Source organism: Sinohyriopsis cumingii, chromosome 11 (assembly GCF_028554795.1).
Source record: "Sinohyriopsis cumingii isolate HCF-2022 chromosome 11, ASM2855479v2, whole genome shotgun sequence".
In the NCBI taxonomy this organism is placed as follows: domain Eukaryota; kingdom Metazoa; phylum Mollusca; class Bivalvia; order Unionida; family Unionidae; genus Sinohyriopsis; species Sinohyriopsis cumingii.
The window spans coordinates 79,666,259-79,686,370 of record NC_142971.1 but is presented as its reverse complement, the minus strand read 5'-3'; the positions used below and the strand labels follow the sequence as shown (position 1 = coordinate 79,686,370).

Genomic DNA, 20,112 nt, shown 5'->3' with positions numbered 1-20,112 from the left:
CCATTGGGCACTACTGGATGAATTTACGCCGATTACTACAGTGATTGATCAATTAGACAGAATACCGAACTGACGTAATTATTAATAGTGCTCGATGTGGAACTCTGGTGGCAAGGGTGAAAAAATTATACAATACTGACACAACAAGTTGTCCATGGAGATGGGATTAGTGATGTTGTTCAAGGTTTGTTTCAAAGGATAGCACCAAAAGGCGATACCGATTGCAAAAACAATTAAGCATGCAAGATATCGAAGTTGTTCGGGATAAAGGTATTGTCGCCATTGCTGATCCCGCTGATAATGCATTCCCGACAATCGAAGACAGAATCAAGCGATTAATCCGATGAAAACCGCAGTCACAAAAAAGTGTTCATCATAGAACAAGTTTCAGCATGCGTCCGTTAAATAGTAAATTATACTGTAAATGATCGGATGAAGACAAAAACGGCTTGCGTGCCGTCACCGAGCTTGCCATTTAAAAACACAACAATACGGCGAGAGAGGAAAAATTGTAACCGCAATTCTGATATCGATAACTAGCATGGCTAAATATTTGCTTTAAACGACAAATAATATAATAGCACGTTCACGCGTGTATCCGATCCAGTATTTGACATGCACGTGGCAGTCCACAAAGATGAATCGGTGTGTCATTATCAGTATTATTATTATGATGTACGTGTAGTGTAGGAGTAGAAGTTGCTAGAACAGACGTCGCATCGACTAATGAAGATTTAAGTCAAGGATATGAGATCAGTTGATGTTAACAGACAATGAAGACTATTACAGATCATTTAATTTGCTAGAATGCTAGAACAATTATATTCGGTGCTAAACACACAGTTGTGCTTGTTCGAAATGCCACCGACAACGATGCAATATGGCTTTGATGTTTGTAAGGTAAACGTGCAAAAAACATCCGTTGTGGCTATCAGCATTGACAACATCACTTCTTGAAGAGCCTCGTTTGCTTTTTCATGGATAACGGCGACTTAAGAACATTGTCATTGTTTAATATGACGAAATACATCATTCAAAGTACTGTCATCTTTTTAAAAACAGCATTTCCTCGATTTGATTATAATGGAAAATTAAAATTACACTTTTCAAATTGCATTTAAGCTATATAAAGATTATGCATGTCCTGTTTTAAGATTAGAGACTTTACTGTGAAAACTTTAAATTAAATTAAATCAGATGGAAAAGGATTTCAATAAACCTGAGAAAATCAGCAAAACGTTTTTATCATAAAGACATGAATAATCCCAATATTCATAAAGTGAAAATTAAGAATTTAATCATTATTTTATTATTTTAAGAAGGAATTTAATTGATTTGGCAGAAAATGATCATGGATTTTAGAACAAAGAAAAACTTGTATCATATCAAAAGCAAACATAGAAACTGGATTGACTCCGTTTCCGCATTTAGTAAAATAATTTATGTAGTTTAATAAATATGTATATCGCAAATAATCACCATGAACTTACTCCTTGTGACACTTGGACAATGGTCTGAGCCCTCTGATAATTCATTTTCTATTTCTGCCTAATGATCTAAGCACTTAGATTTTCGTATTGGTTGCATACATGTGTTTTTGAATTTCAGTATCTGGTAATTGTCAGTAAGGTATGATAAAGTACACTAAATATATTGTTTAATAAAGGTGTCATATGTACTTGAAACAATCACAATACGCAGCTATTGTTGGAAGTCAATGTAGGACATTATTTCATAATCCATTTCAACTATATTTTCATGCGTTAATGTAAAGGCAACGTATGTACTTCTAAATTAAACGCACTGTATATGTTCTACTATTTAATTTTCCTAACTTGAAGTAAGATAATTATCTGCAAAAAACGGATTAAATCACTTCTAGTCTCATGGATGAAGTTCATTCTCGTCTCACTGATGCATAATTTTGTTTGTTTTTATTTTCCAACCTATATATAATATTTGATTGCAGTATGGGTTGTGGTTAATACCGTATGTTTCAAATAGCCTAAATAATTCCGACGCTTCGACAAGTCAATAAATGACCAGTGTTACAAGTTCATCGGTTTTTAACTTATGTGTAGCTATACCGTTACCCTATATGACAATGTGAATTTGTTAACAAGATCAAATTATACAACAAAGAGAATACTCGAATACTTCTATGCTACATTCATGTAACCAACTCAATTTTTTTATAGCGGTCATTATGGGAATTCTACAATATCTTTGACAGTCGTCGGTGATCCAACGTGCACGAAAGTTTAACACGAGCATGTCCAAAGTGCTCTACCAATCGCAGCAGTTATTGAAATAGTGAAAAGGAATGTCGTCAATTACCCAATACCAATTTCAGAATATTCAATGAATGTATAATAAGATTTATTAAACTGTAAAATAGTTATTGACTTGTTTTATGTTTATCCGTTAAACATATCAGGTCAAGGTTGTGAAATGCGCATTTGAATTAAAAGCACCCGTATACTCAACAATCAAAATTATACACATGCATCAAAATAAACATATTTTGAAAGCTATTGTAACAATATTTAATATATACAGACTATTGTTAAATAATCAGCAAAACCAGTGAAGAACTGTAATACAATTTGAATTACTTAATCAAATAATGCTAGTCCTTTTACTTTTTGTTAGATATTGTGTTGTTTATATTGAGCCTTTCTTTATTTTAAAGGCATGTAGCCACCCTCGAACGCTAATTGGTGCTTGCGAATGATACGAAGCAGCAGTATGTTACAGAAATAGGCAAATAAATAACTTGGTTTTCCCTTAGAACTATTTGATTATTTATCGTTGTACATGCGTACAAAGTTATCTAGGGTGAATACTTGTATCTTCCAGGTAAGCGACTGTATTAACTTATACCTAACCAGACATTACTTGTGATGAAAGAACATTAATGACTTGATATGCATGTATTTTACCCTGACTTTTGCTCATTCTCCTATGGATTCAAGTAAGATTAATTTATAAAACCGACACTGGTCGTTTTGGATTACATCAAGGAGTGTACGCTCTCCATTATTCTCAAGCCATAGGGATAAGTGTTAAATTTACATTTTTCATCTGATATAATGATAAAAATGAGGACATTGTATAGCGCCTACTCTTTAGAAGCTCTAAGCGCTTTACAACATTAGATTTCACCTATAATATAACAAACATAATCATATTATTACAAAAACAAACAACACGAAATTAGAAAACATTAACAAATATATTTGAAAAAACATGCTGAGAATGTTTCAGGTATGAGACATTATTAGGTCTTTAAGTTTGTTCTTGCACTCAAAATAAGTGAATTGGGAGAGCCCTCTTGAATGTGATCACAGTGTCTTTGTGCATGTTGAACAGGAGCCCGACAGCGAAATGTAGCACATAGAACACATGTTGTGTTTGATTGTGGATCGAATGGATAGCCAGTATAAGGTACAGAGCAGCGGAGAGGTTTGATCTGATCGTGGTACTCTAAGTATGATCCGAGCAGTTGTGTTTTGAACTTTTTGAAGTTTCTGGAGTATATATTGAGATGAACCAGACATAATTGAGTTACAATAGTCCAGTGTTAAAAGTACTAATGAACACACAAGTGTTTTAGTGGCATCAACTGAAATATACTCGTGAATTGAGCTGATGCGTCTCAGCTCAAGATATGCAGCCTTGCATATGTTCATGAAATGTTGGTGCGATGTGAGAGTACTGTCCAGAGTAACACCTAGTTTTCGTACTGATTGTGTGAATTTAATGTTGGCGTTGCTTGTATTTATTGTTTGAGGTAAAGGATGTGAATGACAAAGTCTTTGTGTTGTGATCAGAAAGGCCTCAGTTTTATCATCATTCATCTGCAGCTTGTTACAAGTCATCCATGATTTCACATCAGAAATGCACCTCTCTACACCTTGTATTGTAGCATCAACTTCAGTTGGGTGGCTAGTTTTGTATATTTGCGTGTCATCAGCGTACAATTGATGGTGATCTATGACACTCGAGAACGACTGAGTGTACAGAATGAAGAGAACATGTCCAAGAACAGACCCCTGTGGAACACCACAACATAGATCAAGTAGGCTGGAGTGTATTCCATTTGCAGATACATTTTGTGTCCTGTTGACCAAGTAGGACTTGAACCACAGTAAGGAAGCTTATTCGGTTTCTAATGTCTTATGGTGTAATAATGCAGTTATTACAACGCAGATTTGAACTTTGAATTACAAGTCACTATAAGAGGTTAAAGGCTTGTCATATAGCTAGAGATTATACCGAAACAATTTTATGACCAATTTGGTTTTATTGTAGCTGTTTGTGTCTGTCGCTGTGATTTTATCTGTCGCTGTGATTGTGTCTGTCGTTGTGATTGTGACTGTCAATATGACTAGAGCTGTATGAAGTGTCTAAAGTTCTTCAGAGCTGTCTGGAGTTTCCAGAATATTTAAGGCTGCGTGCTGACGATACGTATGTATGTATTTACATATGTCTGCGCCACGGACGTAGACTTAGCACATTTAAAAGTGTGTTGTATGCTGTCTGTACGTGTGTATACGTATGACTGTACATGTGGTGGATCCATAAAGGGTGCTAGCGGCCGATAAGAGTGTGGGCCAACCCAAGGAATCGTGCGACTGTACATGGGGTCTAGAAGCATACGTTTGGTTTAATTGTTGTTCCAATTGCATTTATCTGTTCTTAAGATTATTTTGAATTTTAGTTGTGGTCATAAGATTTTTTTGGAATTTTAGTTGTGTTCATAAGATTATTTTGAAGGGTTGACTGATTTTTTGCTCAGAGATCAATTGTTGAACACAGTCGGGCGGGAAATAAGTCAGTTTCTGAAAGAGAAAGTCTATTCAATCGAACAGGATATGGCTAAACCAGCCGATTTATATGTCGAGGCTAATTGGAGAACCCAGAATGTGGTTTCAAAAGAGTGTAAGTCTGGAAACCAGTGTACGAGACCGATGGCCAGGGAGCTTGTGAAATCAGCTGAGGCATGTAGCTCAGTTAAGGATACAGGTCGACAGGGTATACAATGTTTCTTGTGTAAGGAATGGGGACAGGTTCAAGTAAAATGTCCTTATGCATAAGCGAGCCGTGGCTGTATATAGTAAAAGTATATCTGATCTGGTGCAGGTATAACCAGGTATTCATACACTTGGCACGCGTCTTTCCCCCGAAGCGCGAGTACCAACAGCGAGAGGTTTCGTGAACGGTCGAGAAGTCATAGCATTACGTGACATTAGTTGCACGGGTTTGGTTGTCAAACGTAGTCTCGTGCAGGATAACCAAATGATCGGGTGGGAGTCCCCATGCATGCTACTCGATCAAACGATCGGTCGCATTCCTATAGCAAGGACCACTGTATAAACACCTTTCCTAACCCGAACTCTATATGCCCTTGGTAAGGAAAACCCTATTTACTATCTGGCGATCGGTAATGTTGAAGGTTCCAGTCTTCAAGCCATGGCAGATTTCAGGATCCCTTTGGCCCAGGCAGTCGAAACGCGAGCGCAAGCCAGACGAGATAAACACGCGTTTCAGAAATTAATAGTCCCTGAATCGATCTCCGGAATTTCGCTTGATGAATTCAAACGAGAACAAGAACGTGACGAATCCTTCAAACTGTTAGTGAGAAAATCGCGACCGGCACAGTTAGACACTGGAGGGGGGGGGGGCAGGTCGAGATTCATCCGTAGGAAAGAGATAATCCATAGGGAGTTTGTCACTCCGGAGGGTAAGAGGTATTGTGGTCGTACCCCAGAGATACCGATCTCAAGTACTTATGGTGCCCCATGAGTGTAGCATGGCAGACCACCTTGGTAAACCGAAGACCACCAGCAGAGTAGTCGCTGAATTCAACTGTCTTGGTGTTAATGGCGATGTCGCACGGTTCTGTAGGTCTAGTGACGTATGCCAGAAAACCATATGTAAGGGAAGGGTCACAATGTTGCCCGTAGGACAGATGCCATTAAAAGATACACTGTTTAAAAGAGTGGCGGTGGATATTATAGGCCCAATACAACCAGTTACCGAAAGGAAGAACCGGTATATTCTTACTCTTGTGGATTACGCAACAATATATCCCGAAGCCGTACCGTTGCCAACTATTGAAATGGAACGGGTGGCTGAAGCATTGGTAGACATCTTCAGTAGGTTATGGGTGCCAGACGAGATCCTTACGGATTGTGATGCCCAATTCACCTCCGACCTCATGGGTGAAATAAGTAGGCTGTTGTCAATCAAACAGCTAAACACTACCCACTACCATCCGATGTACAATGGACTGGTAGAGAAATTTAATGGTACCCTAAAACATATGCTAGAAAAGATGTGCGCGGTACGTCCGCAAGACTGGGACCGCTATTTGAACGTTGTTCTGTTCGCGTACCGTGAAGTAGCGCAGGAACGTTTAGGGTTTTCACCCTTCGAATTGCTGTACGGAAGAAAAGTTGAAATCCCGATATGGATACTACGCGAACTATGGACAGGTGACGTCGCGAGCGACAAAATAAAAAATACTTACCAGTACGTGTTAGATCTGCGAGATAAACTGGAAAGTAAATGCTAGATGGCACGTGACGAATTAATGTAATCGGGACGCACGTATGCCAAGTAATCCAACCGCAGAGCGTGGAATAGGAAATTTCTTGTAGGAGATCAGGTTATATTGCTTCTTCATACTAGCACAAATAAGTTACTAGTCCAGTGGAAAAATCCCAACGACGTTAAAGAGGTCAAGAATGACATGGACTATGAAATTGACATAGACGGTAATTTAAAGACATTCTATGCTAACATATTAAAATTGTACATCAAGAAACAGAGCGACAGTGTAGGGTTTTGAATGTCGTTTGTACGGCAGTCATCAAGGAAAATAAAGTAGAGTGGGGACCACCACAAAAAAAGCTTTTTGCGCTGAAAGAGAAACTAATCAGTACACCTATATTAAAATTGCCAGAAGTTAGCAAATCCTTTATTTTAAGAACTGACACCTCTGAAACTGGGTTGGGAGCAGTTGTAATGGAAGAGCAAGAAAACGATAAATTATCTGTAGCTTACTAAAGTAGAAAATTGCTACCCAGGGAGACAACTATTCCGTTATTGGGTATATCTCATTTTACATACGTACAACGTTAGCTAGGGTGAATACGTGTTGTTCCAGATAAACGACTGTATTAACATGTACCTCGCCAGAAATTACTTGCGACGAAGGAACATTAATAACATGATATGCACAAGTATTTTACCCTGATTTGTGCTCTCTCTCATATGGATTTAAGTAAGATCAATTTCTAAAGCCGACACTGGTCGGTTTGGATCACGTCAAGGAGTGTACGCTTTCCATTGTTCTCCAGCCATAGGGGTAAGTGTTAAATTTACATTTTGCATTTGATATGCGACGCTTATTCGGTTTGTAATGTCTTATCGTGTAATAACGCATTTATTACAAAGCAGATGTTATGTGTGTGTGTGTGTTTGTATATATGTAAGTATGTATGTATGTATGTATGTATGTATGTATGTATGTATGTATGTATGTATGTATGTATGTATGTATGTATGAATCTGTCTAAAGTTGTTTAGAGCTGTCTGGAGTTTCCAGAGTATTTAAGTCTGCGTGCTGTCGATACGTACGTATGTATTTACGTATGCCTGTGCCACGGACGTAGACGTAGCATATAAAAAGGGTGATGCATGCTGTCTGTACGTGTGAATACGTATGACTGTACATGTGTTGGATCCATAAAGGGTTCGAGCAGCCGATAAGAGTGTGGGCCATCCCAAGAAATTGTGCGACCGCACAAGGGATCTAGAAGCATAGGTTTGGTTCCATTATTGTTCCAATTGCATTTTTATGTTCATACTATGATTTTGAATCTTAGTTGTGTTCATAAGATTATTTTCAATCTTAGTTGTGTTCATATTATTACTTTGAATCTTAGTTGTGTTCATACGATTATTTTGAATATTGGTTGTGTTCATAAGATTATTTTGAATCTTAATATAGTTCGTATTCGAGATTATGTCAATCTCTCTTGTAGTATAAACTACTGTTTGAAGCGTGTTTGCAGTCCATTAGGTTTCTTGGATCTGTACTTTATATTGATTTAATATTTACGATTTATTTTAAATGTGTGAATGTTGTGTAGAGTAATTTGAGTCAGTCGTATGTTGAGAGCGTGAGAGAATCATTGTATTTTTACATCATATATTTTTTCTGCATTAATTCATTTCATAAATTTCCACCTTTCTCACATTGTGTGTGTCTTATTCATTTGATCCAAATACCCACTCGGTTGCTATACTGCGACACAGTAAATTTAGATCAGATGCAGAGACAATGTTTGTAACGTTCAATTTGCATGACAAATGAAAGCAGCTAAAAATATCAAAGGTAATGTAATGAAACAAAATATCTTTCTCTATCATTACCTTAAGTGACATTTCAAAGCTTTTATTGCAGACAAAGGCAATGGTATGTTTGGATTAAATGGTAACAAAGTTTTTTCAAGTGTTGATATAAATATTAACTTTTTTCTTAATTAACCTTCAGATGATTAACAAATTAGAGTGTTTGATAAAAAATACAACTTTTGAGGAAACGTTCATACATCATTGTATTCTCCTTCAGGTGCAAACATATTTATAAAGAATTTATGCAACACTATTTACATATAATTCATTTTAGAAGACGAATGTATTCTATATAATATTCAAATGATTCTAATACATGTACAAAATACTTCCTACAGTATAAATATTTGACATTTTCATTTATGAAAAAATACGCTTTGGTCGAAAACACTCCTCTAAAGCTTTGACTCTACTCGATCTGTATTTTGCTAAAATCTATAGTGTAAGGCTTGCAAACTAAAATTATGTTACTCCTGACTATTATGGAAATTGATTAAAAATCTGTGCAACAAAGTGTTTTTTAATATTTTGCTTCTGGTGGTGGTGGATAGGCTGGGTTGGCACTTCCCTGAGGCCCGTTGTTAAATTGGGCATAAGGTGGTGGTGGGACACCAAAGGCGTATCCGTAGACAACATGACCTTGGGCTCCTGGGATTGTCGACGGTCCCTGGGTGAATGCCGTGTTATTCACTGAAATGATACAACTTAATACGTTTGTATGTATTACCAGGTTAAAAATGTTTAACGATAAAATAAAAAAGGTTGTATGATTATTGAGATGAAGGTAATATAGCAAAACAACGATAGTAATTTCTCTTTCTCTCTCTCTCTCTCGCTCTCTCTCTCTCTCTCTCTCTCTCTCTCTCTCTATATATATATATATATATATATATATATATATATATATCATTATATATAAATATTTGTGACATAAGAGCGTGTTTGTCATGACTTAGTGCGCGAGTGAGTGAATATTATGTATTGTCATTTGTTCTGTTATACATTAGTATTGTATATTTATATATGTAAGACGTTATTCTGTTATAGTTCAATGGCGTATATTTAAGTAATCGTTATGTGTAAGCACACATTGTGTTAATGGCAATATTAGTTGAGTAGTTAATGTAACTATTTAAATTATTATGTGTGTAGTGATCAAGTACTATTAGATAGTTAACTATTTATAGTGTTCTGTAGTAGCATTGAAGATGAAAGCATCGGTGTTTGCCGTTATGCCTTGCTGACGGTAAAGGAACGACATGAACCAGTTTTGGTCCTTATGACGAAGGCAATGCTGGAGGGTATGGACGGAAATGATACAATACAGGTAATAGTATTTATGCTTCCCTGAATGGCACATTTTACATGACGAAAGTACCCCCTCTGCGACGTTTCCGATATCGATAAAATACCTGTACATATGTTGAAAACACTCCTACAACTAAGTAACGAAAAATTCTAATAAAGAAATATATTAGTTTCATTCATTCCTAAAAAACATTTTATGAGTTACCTCGACACAATCAGTAAGCATATCAGTATGCAAGAACAGAAATTGCTCGTATAATTCCACCGACGATTCCCACTATAAGATACATTTTATAGTTTGCTTCAGGAAGACAATTGCTGCTCAAACCAACTATTATAAGGTAGTGAGTGTGAGTGAAATGACTTCTGCGTATCTTTTGTCGATTTGGTAATGACCAGGTCAGATCAACACCATGTATTTCCTTTTATGAAGCAATACTCTTTGTTGCAATCGCAATGTACATCATGGCAACAGCGAAAATCGAAAACCATAATACATCAGCCCAGTATCATCATATTTCACACTAAGTTGTGTTACTGCACATGATATACCCACATACTTGACATCTTTTTCAACAATGTCTTGTAACGAAGCAACATTTCATTAAACTATAAAGATATTTCAATGATTAAAAAGTATTTTTATTTGAGTGGTGTATACTTCTGTTTTCATCTGCAGTTTATAAAACGGGTCAAATAATCTGACTCGTTTCTGTTTGTGTACATAAGCGCATTGCAAACTATAAAGCTATTTCACTTACTTAATAAATTATACTTAAATGAGTAATCATATAATATCATCTCTGTGTTGTTAATGTAAGTGTAGCAGTGACGTGTTAGTTGTATAATGACCATTTGATTGTGAGATATTGCATACCCTACCAAAGCCAATTCTGTATGAAGTACGGTTGGAAATGTATTAAACCGTTTAGGATATATCTCATCATTTTCATTCGCGAACATCATATACGTATCTGATACTGTCTCTTCTCATGTTAGTTAAACTAAATGCTAAGCTTGCATGAAGAAAGGCTTATTTGATGGTCCTATAACTTGTAATCCGACTTCTACAGAATAAGTTAGCACATACAGTAATTTGAAACTGATCATGTACAGTCATAAATAATATATGCGGTCTGCCAGTTATTGTTTTGATTTTCATCGTAACATACAATCAATTGTATTCCTAATGCCATGCTCGTGGCATTACATCCAAAAGTCGATATTTGATAATGCTATCTTGCAAATATGTTTCTTCAATAACATTTGTGGAAAAGGAGCAAACTGTTGCAGCATGTATGCATATACGCATGTTGTAGAATATAGCTATCTTCGCATTGAATGCCTGAACATAACACCATTGAAAACACGTGAGAGGACACGTGTTCGTCATTATCAACCGTTACTATGCGAAAACCTAGAGATATTACCCGATTGCCAAAAACAGGTGCTGCTTTGGGTTTAACACCATTTCTTAACGCAAGTTAGGTTATACCTCCCCCGACCCAATGTAGATACAATAACTCTAAAGTTTTCTTTGATACTGTTGATATATAAATATAGCTTGTCTCATTACTTTCATGTTTTTTTGTGTAAATTTTACATTTTCCAATAAATGTAAATTAAAAGTGCTATATATGTGTGCGTGTGTGTGTGCGTGTGTGTGTGTGTGTGTGTGTGTGTGTGTGTGTGTGTGTGTAAGACATTAAACCCACCCGACCGTAACCACCATAGATGAATGATATTTGATATAAATCAATTAGACAATTATCAACGAATTATGGAAATAGCTTTGATATATATTCGAACATTACACGAAGTACACTACATCGTTCTGAAAGTTTGCATGGTCTGATCCACTTTAACGTAGACATGGGTGATATTACAATGAATTGTGAATTCAAGTTTGATGTTTTAGATCTTTGAAACTGGAGTCAATGGAGAAAAGACAATACAGGTACAATCTAGTCTAGTGTTTCTGAATAACATATGTTTAATTTTATGAAGCTTTTATAAACATCCATTTAAGTCCGTTACGTAATGCAATTTTAGTAGTGGTGTTAATATGATTGTCTCATATTAGATAATTGTAAACTACCTTGTAGCCATGCACATATAGTATCCAAATTAATTTTAAACATATACTTTGTTACGTGTTTATCGGATTGTGTATGCTAAATTGAAAAGAGTGAGACTGTTTCATTACGTTCATGTTTTTTTTTGTAAATTTTATATTTTGCAATAAATGCAAGTTAAAAGTGCTCTTTTACGTAGCACAAGTCAGTCAACGGTACATTATCAAAAACTGATATAGCTTGTAAGCCATTACTTTAACCAACGTTTATTATTCTACAATTGTTCAGCTCTCATGCTCTTTGCAAAGCTAAAGCCAATTCCAATATGTTGTATCAGTCTTTGTTATTATTTATCCTTAAGTAATTACGTCTTTTTCTCACTTTAAATTGACTAGTCTGCTCGGTTAACTTGAATTATAATCGTATATAATAATATTATATTTAGCTTTTCTATTTGGCTGGTTTTGTAATATGGATTGTCATTTTCAAGTTGTCATGTCATGTTTATGTCGAAAAAGGCCGCTGAAGTGTTGTATCTATTTACTTTAGAATGTAATTGAGAGAGAAAAAAGATATTAATGGTCAAACTGCGTTGATAAAACGCATTAAAACATATGAAAATAGCAAAGTTACTTAAGGACATAAATGTTGCCTTACATGTTCATCTAGACCTATGTCCATTCTTGACCCATTAAGATATATTCAGTGAGATTTCTTAAGACATTTCAGTTGATACATTATAAAAGAAAGAAACAAAGAAAGAAAAAAAAACATTGTTGACCTTCGTATATTTGTTCTAAAATTAGGTCTCATGAAACGACATTTAATAAATTAGATGTGTGTATGTGTGTGATTAGGATTTTTATCGTAAGTTTAACAATGTTTCAGTCTTATCGCTACGATGTCTGCAGTGTGGCAGTTTATAGTCATGTCCAGCACTGGGGCATCATGCCGCAGACATGTAGCATGATGTCCCACCCAGTCATATTATCCTGACACCAGGTCGTCCAATCCTAACACTAACCTCTTAATGCTGAGCGCCAAGAGAGGAAACTTTTATTACCATTTTTCTAAGTTTTTGGTATGATTTGGCCGGGGATCGAACCCAAAACCTCCCGCATCCGAGAGAGACGCTCTAACCTCTAGGTCACCGAAGCTATAATAAATTAGAGCAAGGCATTGCTAAGAGAATGTAATATACCTTTAACCCGCTTAAATGACTTGAAAAATCTAATTAAGACATCCTTCACATTGTTAAGATTCACATAGCAATACAATTCATTAAAACTGTTACTCTTTTGTTATATTCAACAATTAGAAACTGTGTATTTAGGTTTTCTCAATTACCGCAACTACTACTGTAAAACTTGTTTTTTTCTGCGTCGCTCTATAATATACCGTTGTGCAAACACTAAATTCATATAACAGGACTTTCAGTTAATTTCAGAGTTTTTTTTTAAGTTGTTTAAATTAATTATTGTTCGGATGCCTGAAATAACCATGGGCTATATATTTACTTGAGGATTTCTTCGAGATCAAAATTATAATTGGTCGGAACAACGTTCGATGGAGCAAAAGAAAAGTAAAACTGCTAAAGCAAGAAGCCAGCAACAATACCGGTAAGAAGCACAGACCGTAAGAGACTGGCAAGCTTTTAAACATTTATACAGTAGCCTAGTCCCGTACACGAACCCAAATATTAGATGTAAGATAACATTTATAGGTAAAGGTGATTATTTTAGAGAAATGCGACACCCGGCATCCTCTTTTGTTTCTGATGAATGTTGTTGATCAGCAATTCAAGTAAAATAGAATGCTACAAGTTTTGGACTTGTAACAAATTAAAGTCTCCTCCTTTTACGTCTCCTCCATTTCTGATGCCTGCCAACTCTTATTTTAAACCCGTGTTTTATAATTTTGATTTTAAACAGTTGCTTAGCCATTCTTGTTTTTTTATATTATAAAACCTGCCTTTCTTAGCAACGAGTGTTCTTGTTCTTATTACCAGTAAACAAAAAGTACAAGACAAGACCTATCTCTACTTCTGTTTGTGATAATATATGGCTATATTTAACAATACGCAAAATCTATTTGCATTGTAAATCTACGTGAGTTTCGTTTAGAAACTTACACAGTATTTCAGCTTTGCATGTATAAGGAATAAAGTTGTATGCCACTCTCCAAAATAGCCTTACAAAAATAGTAACTTCATACAAAGCTTAAACATTCACTAGTCTAACAAAACAATTAAAAACATGATATACGTCTTTTTCTATATATATGTGAGTGTGTGTCAATATCTACGTGATATATATTTTGTTAGTTTCAAAACGCGAATAAATAAAGTTACTGTTCAGCATTTAGGGTGATAACAAGTGTTACAGCGCCAAAATATGATTAACGATGCACACAATTATATCCACTGCAGTGATAAAGAGCTAGAGCGTTTTTAATTATTTGGCGCTCTGCCTGTCTTGCATTTAGCCGAAATCATTTCAACACTCATTGAAATTGTTTTCAGTAGGAACAAATATGTTCTACCGCCGTAGCTGAAAATCGGCATCAGTTACTGTTCACACATTGAAATGATCAGGCATGTTATTTCTACGCTTGACAACTAGTAGTTGTTTTGAATTATAATTATAACATTAATGCACAAGCAATCGTATACATTGTAATAAATGTAAATTGTATCTGTCATTTTGCAGAATACATCACTGAATGAATGAATGTACTATTTTGTGAGAACTTTACTTCGACCTCATCCAAATACAGATTTAAATAGACTATGTAACCGATTCGATCTTGTAAGATATAAAAAGTAAATTGTCCAAGTCATCGCGATTATCCCAAATTGAATGTGTTTATATGATACTTTTGTAAAGACATTATACCATACAGATATAAATGCACTTACTTTTAAAAGGAGGAATTGTATGTATGCCTAGTTTTCTCTTTATATGTATTATCTGTGTTGCATAAATATATACACACACATTAGTATCTTATAAATACATTCAAATCATAATAACATCTGTCCCTTATTTAAGATACCTCAAACGATATATGAGCCTTCATAAGAAATGTCAGCGTATTGTTGTAATTTATAAAGACCATATTTTAGCTTGTGTATGAAAAATTAATTATATAGTAACACATGGATGACATGAAATATTGCGTTTAGTTGTGGTTGTATATGTCATATATCTTAGATTTGTATGAGTATTTTTATTTTGACACTTCAGTATACATATTTCTAGTGTTAATGCTGCCACTTCTGAAGACGGAAAATATCAACATATATAAACCTGGCCCTCTCTGTTATAGAATATGAATAATTTTAGTATATCCCATTCTATCCTGCACTCTCGTTGTAGAGCCAAAACATGCCATTATGGGAAGAAACTTTGATAGTCAGTGCCCTATGATTCGTTCGTGGAATACTCGTTACACTTAAGTAATCAAAATGTATTGTTAAAGTTGTAAGAAAATTGACGAAGCATACGATAATAACACCAACTGGAGGGTAATGAAATACTGAGAATCAAATCATATAACGTTCTAATACCACCTCATTGAGTATCTAGGAAAAATAATATAAATACTTTAATCCCCATTGGATCCATACTAGGAAATAATAAATGTATCAGGAAACAAACTTTGTTTTTCATCGCAATACACCTTGTTACAAAAGACAAATACTTCTCAATCATTGCACTTTGTGTTTACTTTTTTGTATGTGTTTTTCTATGCATTCTGTATACCTTTATCTGATAGTCAAGCTTGACCACACACAACAATAACTGATATGATGATTGTACGGGTAGATATCTTAAATATTAACATTACTTTTTTCCGTTTGAGCCTATACATTAATTTGAGGCAATACATACCATAGTCTCCATAGTGTATATGGAAACGACAATATGGCGTCAAAAATCCGCGCCATCATAGTTACCTCTAGCTTTGAGGCTATAAACTGTTAGTCTATATTAGCCACATTAATGTTAAAAGTATTTGATATATGTTTCACCATACTTTCCTAGAGCTGCATATAGAAGTCAAACCTAACAATGGTAATATGTCACTTTTATTGAGGTAAACTACCTGTGTTATTTTGTATATCTGGTTTGTTTTATATTTAATTTAATTGTCTGTGTGTAAGTTCAAATTTGTATAATTTCTTTACATGTTAAAGTATAATAATTTTGTTTACGGGAATTTGATATTTTTTCAGAAATTGGTTTGACTTGACTGTTTAGTGGCAAACACCTAGCAATTGAACTTTGTATCTAAAAACTGACCTATTTCCTGACCATGCTTGAGAGTCAAATAAACCCTTTTTTATTCATTCTTAATGTGTGATGGATAAGAGTTAAATCGAGGATGACTTTGACTAAACGACTTTAGACGTAAATAGTTTTTGTACAATGTTCTCAAAATTATAGTTTCTATCAGAGGTTGAAGCTCATCCGGAAATCTGTGTTGCGTCTCAGTTTAGTGCATAACCTTTGTCTATAGAGAATTTAGTCAGTTTGGCGTCTGAGCATCAGCACTGAAATGTATATTGTTCTGACCAGTTGAGCTGATATTTTATTTAATGGAATTATTAACTATTGTTTATAGAAATAGTTGAGTGCCCTCATATATAACTCTTGGACAAAGACATCTATATAAATTTTCTTCGGCATTTAAACACCGGAACATTTTAAGTGGTTTAACAGAATTGTAAAGACAAACGTATTATACAGGTTTTAACATGCGTCATCGCCTTTTATTTTGGACTTTCGTTGAACCTATAACTCGAATTCATTAGAACATTTTATTATTAGGACTTTTAATTTTAATTCTTGGATTATTCTTGGATGCTTTTAGATTTCATTCATAAAACCGTAAGTTCTTTTTCTCATTTTTCCATTTTTTAAATCTAGTTTAATGCCTTATTTGTTTAAATTTACAAAGCGTGTTGTGTTCACGTTTACTTTGTTACTGTTTATGTCAGCCTAAACAGGTAACAGTGTATACTGTTAACATTTACCTCACTGGTAAACATATGGGCGCAAATAAAATATGATGGGAGCCACATGGTCCCAATATTAACCTCCTGACGTCTATACTAAGACAACATTCGGCGAAGTACACACACAAAATTGCTAATAATAATGCTTTCATTACAGCACAGCATTGTTCCATTGCTAAAAATTTAGTGTTCATAAGTAATGGTTTCATTAACGCACATTATATATTTTATTAGTGCTTTATCGGGTGATATATACTTTCGCTTTATTTATTAACGTGTTCTAATATACCTATAGTCCTAATAATCCAGCAGAATAATGAAATTCAAAAAATGTTTAATTCTATATTACTTCTACAATTTTGGTCTGATTTTCGTTTCCTACTAATCATTAGCAAACATAGTATCATTAAAACACCTACCCACTAGGGTGTGCATTGCAGTGCCCGCTGGTTGGATAACAGCTCCTGTTCGTCTACTAGAATTGTTGGCGGCAGCACAACAGCATACGATGATGCCAATCAATATTGCGAGCCCGACCAGACCAGCAATCACTGATCCAGCTATGAGACCAGCATTACTTTGACAGAAATGAAACGTGTTTGTAAGAATTATTATTCAAGTACATCTGTATACAAACGAAAAGGCTCCGGTCAACGCTTCCATTTACTTAATACAGCAAAGCATTCAAAGACTTTAACTTGTTAAAGTTCTTGTATTTTGGCATATAAATGCGTGACCTAGTATATTGCCACACAAATACACACACACAAAAAAAATAATAATACAAAGTCGCACACGCACACTTATTTATATATATATATATATATATATATATATATATATATATATATATATATATATATATATATATATATATATATATATATACATATATATATATATATATATATATATATATATATATATATATATATATATAAATATATATACATATATACAGATATATACAGATAGATAGATAGATATAGATATAGATAAAGATAAAGTTAGATAGCTTTATAGATAGATAGCTAGACAGATAGATAGATATATAGATATAGATAGATAGTTAGATATATAGATAGATAGATACATAGATAGATGGCTAGATATATAGGTAGATAGATAGACAAATAGAGAGATAGAGAGAGATATACATCGATAGATAGATGGAATGATATATACATACATAGAGAGATAGATAGATAGATAGATAGATAGATAGATAGATAGATAGATAGATAGATATTTAGATAGATAGATAGATAGATAGAAGATAGATAGATAGATTGATAGATAGATAGATAGATAAATGGATGGATAGATAGATATATAGATAGATATATAGATAGATAGATAGATAGATATGTAGATAGATGGATGGATAGATAGATAGATAGATAGATATATAGATATATGGATAAATAGATAGATAGATAGATAGATAGATAGATAGATAGATAGATTGATAGATTGATATATAGATATATAGATAGATGGATAGATATATAGATAGATAGACAGATAGATAGATGGATAGATAGATGGATAGATAGATTGATAGATAGATAGATAGATAGATAGATAGATAGATAGATAGATAGATGGATAGATAGATAGATATGTAGATAGATGGATGGATAGATAGATAGATAGATAGATAGATAGATATATAGATAGATAGATAGATAGACAGATAGATAGATAGATAGATAGATAGATAGATAGATAGAAATATTGATAGATAGATAGATATATAGATATGTAGATAGATAAAACAGGGACGGGGTGATTGATGTTATATTACATACACAGTGCCATGATTTATATTTGTCTTCGAATACCTTAGCCACGGTGCAACAAGTTTCTCTCTCCAAAAAATATTACTTACACGCAACAGACATCCTTGTAGTAGCTGGACTTACTGCCACAACAGCCATACTCACAGTATCTCGAGGAATAAGATGAGGAAAAGTAGGGGTAGCCGTACTGACAATAGTCTCCAGCCTTCGTAGGCAAAACTGAAAAAAAAATCATGAACACTAACTCTTTTTTAATCTTCATACCTCTATGTCAGTATATATATATATACTATCTATCGGAGATGTTGCATGTGCTCTAAATGCGCAAATAGTTTCGATTAAACTGTCACTTATAGCATGTCGACTCATTCGTTCTGAGAAATTAACCATGTAATTCGCTTACTACATAAGTTGTTTATATTCTCTACGTATGCGACATGTAGACCATGTGCGTCTAATATGTGTACGCATTGCCTATTATTCAATAATTGTCAAGACTGATGGAAGGAACTTGCTCCTTACCTTAAAGTGTGCAGCGAAAACTTCTCAATGTATCACATGACCATGAGAGACAATGGAGTAGAGGGAGCGAGAGAGTCGAGACTCGGTGTCATCGATGATTGATCCGCGGTTGAAGCGTTTTGGGATTTTTCTGAAATTATATCGTCTCGTCCGACATATGGGCATTGCATTTTGAACAGTGCATTTGGTACTTATTGCTGCTTTGTTAGTTGCTATTTTTCTAAAAAGAAGGGTGTACTGTTTCTTATATCGCTTGTGATATCGCTTCCTGTTCGGGACTAGTGTTAAATAGTGTTCAACAGGTCCTCAATAGTCGAGAAACTGCACTATTATCTTGTATTTGCTTTATGTTTTAAGTTCATTTCATTGCATTCTTCTTTGGCTGATCCTGATGGCTTCGGTTACTGTCCAATTAATCTAATTCGTGTCGCTTAAGATTTGTCTTGCGAATCAGGTGGTGATTTGTGCTTCAGGTACGGCATAATGCGGTGGGTCTTGATGTCAGTTTGGCGGGTGTAAGATATTTGAAGTGAACTGAGCGTTACCGCTTCTACAGCTCGTTCTGATAGTATGTGATTTGGACCATCATGTAGGTAGGACTTGCTAAACCATATCACGAACCATCTGACATAATTGTACTATTCGTGTCTACTTGGTTGTAGCTCTTCCTCACCCATTCCATCCAATGAGATTAGAAGAATTTAAGTAATTTTAAATTTGTATATTGCTTTTAACGTTAGGCGAAGGGGGAATTTTGCAAAATAGAATATATTTATATATGGAATCAATACTATTGCTTTATGATGTAGAAATTATTTATATATATGTTAGCGGGGCTTTGATAGTTATCGGTTGTTTTAGAAAATGCATTTTCCGTTGTTAAATGATTGGCAGATATTGACAACGTGGAGGAGTCTTCCACCAAGTGGTAGTGTGGTTATTGAATTACGAATTGTTT

General features: G+C 34.6%; 1 protein-coding gene across 1 annotated transcript in view; it reads right to left on the bottom strand.

Annotated features, from left to right (window-relative positions):
- Positions 1-8,451: 8,451 nt before the first annotated feature.
- Positions 8,452-20,112, bottom strand: part of LOC149788815 (uncharacterized) — a 28,515-nt gene continuing 16,854 nt past the window's right edge. Inside the window, exons 2-4 of the mRNA XM_089974947.1 lie at positions 18,722-18,851; positions 17,250-17,407; positions 8,452-9,117 (exon numbers count right to left, since the gene is read on the bottom strand). Of these exons, the coding sequence (XP_089831073.1) occupies positions 8,948-9,117; positions 17,250-17,407; positions 18,722-18,851 (458 nt within the window). The 3' untranslated portion in view covers positions 8,452-8,947. The remainder of the gene's footprint in view (positions 9,118-17,249; positions 17,408-18,721; positions 18,852-20,112) is intronic.